Raw genomic sequence first — 6000 nt, forward strand, 5'->3', positions numbered from 1 at the left:
ACTGCTGCTTCTGCATTTAGGCTCTAAATGCTTAAAATTCAGATATTTTCTGTGTGCTAAAAAGGGTTTTTGTTTCATAGAACAGTCTCCAAAGCATAAAACTTTGAAGAAAAAAATATTGACAAATGTTGTGTGCGTGTGCGTGCATGCATGTGTGTGTGCCTGCATGCGTGTGTGTGTGTGTGTCTGTGTGTGTGTCTCTGTGTGTTTGGGGTCTTATGTAGCTCAAACTGACCTCAGACTCACTATATAGCCAAGGATGACTTTGAATTACTGATCCTCCTGCTTCAACCTCCTGAATGTTGGGATTACAGATATGTGCCACCACACATAATTTATGTAGTGCTGGGGATGGAACCCAGGGCTTCATGCATAGTAATCAGGAACTCTACCAACTGAACTACATTTCCTTATAATTTGTTTGAAAGAAAATGCATTATATGAAGTTTTAGAAAGTACGTAAGCTGATTTTCTAGCAGAGCAACCAGGTGACTAGCCACAGTCGATGGTCTGCAGTGTGGGAACATGGTGCAGTGTTCTTTTATTACTTCATCCTGATTTTACTCAAGAGAACCTTCATCAACGTCATGGCAAAAGTATCTTTTGGTGAGAGTTTCATGAATCTGATCAAAAGTTAGAAACTTAGAGCCATTTAACTTGATTTTTAACAAGGGAGTGGCGTGTATTCTTTACACATTCATAGTTACTGAAGTTGAAAATAAGTTATACAAAAACATGGGAAATTACAGTTAAAAGTAATGTTGAGAGCCTGGCATGCTGGCTCATACGTGCAGACCCAGCATGCAAGTGGCTTAGACAGGAGGATTGCCAGGAGTTAGAGGTTAGCTTGGGCTTTAGAGAGACTGTCTAAAAACAAATCGTAAAATAACATTGGAAAATTAAAATATACTTCATATTTGAACTTTTAAAATTTAGAGTAAGTTCAGAGAGACAATAGATTTAACTTGTAAAATAATTTACTTCTGGCTCAAGGCTGTGGTTAAGTAGGTGTATATGGGAATGCTGCATCAGTAAATTAGGGAGGCTGCTATGATGTTTATAAGAGAAATTCTAGTCATTATCTTTGCAAATCATCAGAGAAGAACTAAGACTAAGTTAGAAATAAATTCGATTTATTGTGGATTAATGTTTTAGAGGTAAAGAAGGATGAACAGGATTGGACAGAGAAAGTCTCTAGACTACACTGGAGGTCTGTCAATAGAGGAAGCAGATGGGCAAAGAGAGTCTCTGGTTACATTGCAGATCTGACAGCCAACCCAGTGGTCTTTCATAGAGTCTTGCATTGAGCAGAAATGACAGATCTTACTAGGGGCTGCGTGGGAAAAACCCCACTCCTAACCCCTAGTTTGTGATGGATCCCAAAGCTGCTCTAGCTGGTGCTGTGACTGTAGCAGAAGGACAAAGGCCTTTATTTTATTTTTACATTTATTTATTTATTTTGGTTGTGTGTGTTCCATTCCTGTGGTCAGAGGACAACTTGAGCAAGCACCTTTAACCTCTGAGCCATTTTGCTGGCTCATGAGGCCCTTTGTGCATGCATGTGTGTGCATGTGCATGTGTGTGAGTGCATATTTTCAAACCATTTTATTCAGAGACTAGAAGTTGGAGAGGGGCTGAAGTGATCTGTTTGATCTGCCACTGCAACGGTCTTCCTGGTCTCCTTATCACTAAAAGCCATAAAGTCTTCTTTGAAGGGAATCCAAGCCGCTTCTGAAAGTGGTTTATTTTTCCTTTAATTCAAATAAAGTATATATATATTTAGAACATTGTGGTGGCTGCTTGTTTCTCTAATAATATTCATTCATTGCATGCTCCTTTTAATTTGGTCCTGCAGCTCTTTCAGAAATAGAGGTATAATGATAAGTAGGTAGGTAGGTAGCTAGGTAGGTAGCTAGGTAGATAGATATAGACAGATAGAGAGATAGTGCAGTTCATTGACTCGTGGAGAGCTCATATTTCAAGGTTCTCTGTCAAGCTTTTTATCTGTTGATTTATTTTTGTCCTCTCTTCCTTTTCAAGCTTTGTTAAGTCAGCTCTTTTTACTAAAATAAGCATTAGGGGTATCTGTATTTGGCTGCTATGTTAGTATGGTTATCAGAAGGTTAATGAAACCATGTGTTTGACTTGTTAAATACCAAGACTATGAAATGTTAGACAATATAAAGTCTTAGAACTGGGTTTTGGTTTGCCATGAAATGGTACTTTAATTTTAATCTCTTTAATCAATAAAAAATTTTTATTAGAAATTAGAATATTTTTATAATTTTAGGCCTGAATGTGTTTGTGAAGAAAAATTTGAAAATGTCAATGTAGGAGAAATTTTTTGCGCGGGGGATCTTTTTGAGACAAGGTCTCCTTGTAGCCCCAGCTGGTGTGGAACTCGCTATGTAGATCAGGCTGGCCTTGAACTCACAGAAATCTGTCTGCCTCTGCCTCCCTAGTACTGGGACTAAAGGTGTGTACCACCATGCCTGGCTAACTTAGGAGAAATTTAATACAGTTGAAGACACTAATTGATATTTAAAGAGCAATATTTCTGATATCAGATGCCTTTTTAAAGGGCTCTTAACTGTCTAAAATGAAGCATACTAACAAAATTGCTTTAATAAAATATGGCCTCTCAACTTTAAAAGTATCATAATTTAATCTGAGGAACTTCCTAGAATTCTAGATTTTGAAATGATGTTTTAGTAAAATGGAAATCTATTTTTCTTGCTGAAAAATTTAATGTGAATGAAAAGTATGTTTTATTTCCTTATGCTTTGTCTATTTCATTTTTTAAATTTGATTTTATTTATTTTTTTTTTTAAATTTTTTGTTTATTTTTATTTTTTATGTGTATGTGTGTATTGCCTGCATGTAGGTAAGTGCACTCGTGTTGTGTAATGCCCACGGAGGTCAGAAGAGGCTGTTGGATCCCCTGGGACTGGAGTTACAAACAGTTGTTAGCTGCCATGTGGGTGCTGGGATTCGAACCTGGGTCTTCTGCAAGAACAACCAGTGTTTTTAACTGCATTTTTTAAAACTTACTAAAAATTAAAATTTATCTGTATGAGCATTTTGCTTGCATGTATGTAAGTGTACCACATGTATGCAGTACCTGTAGAGGCCAGAAGAGGGCACAAGATCCCTGGAATTGGAGTTTACAGATAGTTGTTGGCTAACCAGCTGACCATGTGGGAGCTGGGAACTGAATCTGGGTCCTCTGCAAGAGTACCCAGTGCTCTTAACCACTGAGCCATCTTGTCAACTCCTTAAAAATTTGTTTTAGAAAGTTAAAAAATAGGACTGGCAAGATGGCTCAGCAGATGAAGGTGCCTGCCTCCACGTCTGACATCCTGAGTTCAGTCCCTGAGTAGAAGGGGAGAACCTACTCCTGCAAGTTGTCCCCTGACCTCCACATGCATAAAAAATTTTTTTTTGTTTATTTTTATTACTATGTGCATACTCACCTGCATATACAAATAAATAAAAATTTAAGTTATAAAAATAGTACAAAGAATCCCTATAAACTTCAAACTTAGGTTCTCCAGATCTTAACATTTTACCACATTTGCTTTATCATTTTCTCTCCATATATTTTTGTTGTTTGCTGCATAGTTATAAGTTGTATTTTTTTGTTAAATGTATCTGTTACTATGTTTAATTCATCATCTTGGGGTTGGAGTTGTTCTTTGTTTGATTTCATTACATAAGTCCTGCTCTCCTTATTTCCATTTGCCTGTTCTATTTTGCTCTTTCCTTTATTTCAGAGGCACTTTGTATGTGGAGCCAGAGATTACTCGGGGTCTTTCCTTGATCACTGTCCACATTATGTATTGAAGCAGTCTCTCACTTGAGCCAAGTTCACCAATTTGGTTAGTCTAGCTGGGCAGCTTGCTCCACCTGTCTCTGTCGCCTAGGACTGGGCTTCCATGCCTAACTAGCATTCACTTGATGCTGGGGATTCAAACGCTGGTCCTTAGGCTTGCATGTGACATGCTTGCAGTGAATAAAGACCCATCTCCCTATTGGCATCATTAATATTCTTGCCAGCAATTTCTATCTTGGTTGTTTTCAAACATTGGAAAGTGTTTGCATTGCAGCTCTCTTACCTCTGCAATTCAAAATCAACTTAAAAACAACTTAAGCTACTTATATTGATAGAAGAGAGAAGGTTTGAGCAAAGGTTATGGTGATAATGATCAAGTTACCTAACCTGATCTTGTTAGTTGTTTCCTATTCAATGATTTTGGTTGAATGTACTTTGGTATCACTCTAGGACAGATTTTTAATCTCAATGAATCAGTCGTTTTAAATGAAAGTAGAAGATTGTTTTAAGCTAGCCAGACATAGTGGTTCATGTCTGTAATTATAGTACTTGAGAGGTGTAGGTAGAAGGATCAAGGAGCTCAAGGCTAGCCTCTATTACATAGAGAGTATGAGGTGAGCCTGGGCTGCATGAAATCCTGTTTTAGTTGGGGGGTGGGGGTCATTACAGACGAGATGCTTTTCCTACATTATTGTTGATCCTCTCTCTTCCCCGCCTTCCCACCTCCCCACAATCCCTTGTCCTCATCCTTCTTGAACAGTGGCTCATGCATCCTAGGTTGATCTCAAACTTGCTATATAACCAAAAATGACTTTGAACTTCTGATCCTGCTTCTACTTCCTGAGTGCTGTGATTACAGGCCAGTGCCACCACACCCTGTTTATATGGTGTCGGAAATAAAACCCAGGACTTGATACATGCTAGCCCAGCACTCTGACAACTGAACTACGTCCCTGGTCCCCCTTATTGATGAGTCTAAGATTCATTGATACTGCTTTTGAATTGAATAAGGCATCAGAATGAAAGAAACAAAACTCATCAAAACTGAGAAATAAATTATAGAATCAGAAGTGACTATACATTTATGCATGTCTTTTCAAGGACTACAACTCCAGGAGAAACAAAACTTCTGGCATCTGAAATCTATGACATTCTTCAGTCCTCCAGTATGGCCGATGGTGATAGTTTTAATGAAATGAATTCACGTCGAAGGAAAGCTCAGTTTTTTCTGGGAACTACGAACAAACGTGCCAAAACAGTGGTTTTGCACATAGATGGTCTTGATGATACGGTAAGATTCTTATAAATGTGATTCATAAGGTAGCAAAGAGAAATCATATCACCAGACACTATGTCACTTGCTAACATTCTTTAAGAAAAAGATACAGGGCTGGAGAGATGGCTCAGCGGTTAAGAACACTGGTTGTTCTTGCAGAAGACCCGGGTTCGAATCCCAGCACCCACATGGCAGCTAACAACCGTCCATAACTCCAGTTCAAGGGGATCCGATGTCCTCTTCTGACCTCCACAGGCATTGCACGACACGGGTGCACTTACCGAATATGCAGGCAATACACGCATACACAAGTAATAAATAAAACATTTTTTTTAAAAAAAGGTACAGTGTCAGTATTTTATACTAATGAAAGAGGGTCATTTTGGGGCTAAATGTATCAGTCAGAGGATGTAACAGTTTGAAATGTGCATGCTACTAATAGAACTTAAAAATACATAAACCGCTGGGTGTGGTGGCGCACACCTTTAATCCCAGCACTTGGGAGGTAGAGGCAGGCGGATCTTTGTGAGTTCCAGGCCAGCCTGGTCTACATAGTGAGTTCCAGGACAGCTGGGGCTATAGGGAGACCCTGTTTCAAAAAGACACACACATAAAAAACCATAAACCGGGGCTGGAGAGGTAGTTTAGTGGTTGAGCACTGACTGCTTTTGCAGAGGACCTGGGTTTGAGTCCTAGCACCCACATGGCAGCTGACAATTGTCCATAGCTCCAGTTCCGGGGGATCCTGTGACCTCCGTGGGCACTGCACGACATGGGTGCACTTACACACATGCAGGCAATACACTCATACACATAAAATAAAAATAATAAATAAAATATTAAAAAAAATACATGAACTAAAATTCCTGAATTGACAAAAATGCAAGGAGAA

The 6000-nt window shown here is 38.9% G+C and overlaps 1 protein-coding gene across 2 annotated transcripts in view; it reads left to right on the forward strand.

Moving 5' to 3' along the window:
• Armc1 (armadillo repeat containing 1) overlaps positions 1-6000 on the forward strand; it is a 35891-nt gene that overhangs the window by 20033 nt on the left and 9858 nt on the right. Inside the window, exon 4 of one of the 2 annotated variants that reach the window (XM_008850263.3) lies at positions 4934-5123. The exons of the other annotated variant lie outside the window; for it this stretch is intronic. Within the exon in view, the coding sequence (XP_008848485.1) occupies positions 4934-5123 (190 nt within the window). The remainder of the gene's footprint in view (positions 1-4933; positions 5124-6000) is intronic. 2 annotated transcript variants of the gene reach the window in all.

The sequence above is a fragment of the Nannospalax galili genome, unplaced genomic scaffold (genome assembly GCF_000622305.1).
Source record: "Nannospalax galili isolate Female #2095 unplaced genomic scaffold, S.galili_v1.0 scaffold1005, whole genome shotgun sequence".
NCBI classification, from domain to species: Eukaryota; Metazoa; Chordata; class Mammalia; order Rodentia; family Spalacidae; genus Nannospalax; species Nannospalax galili.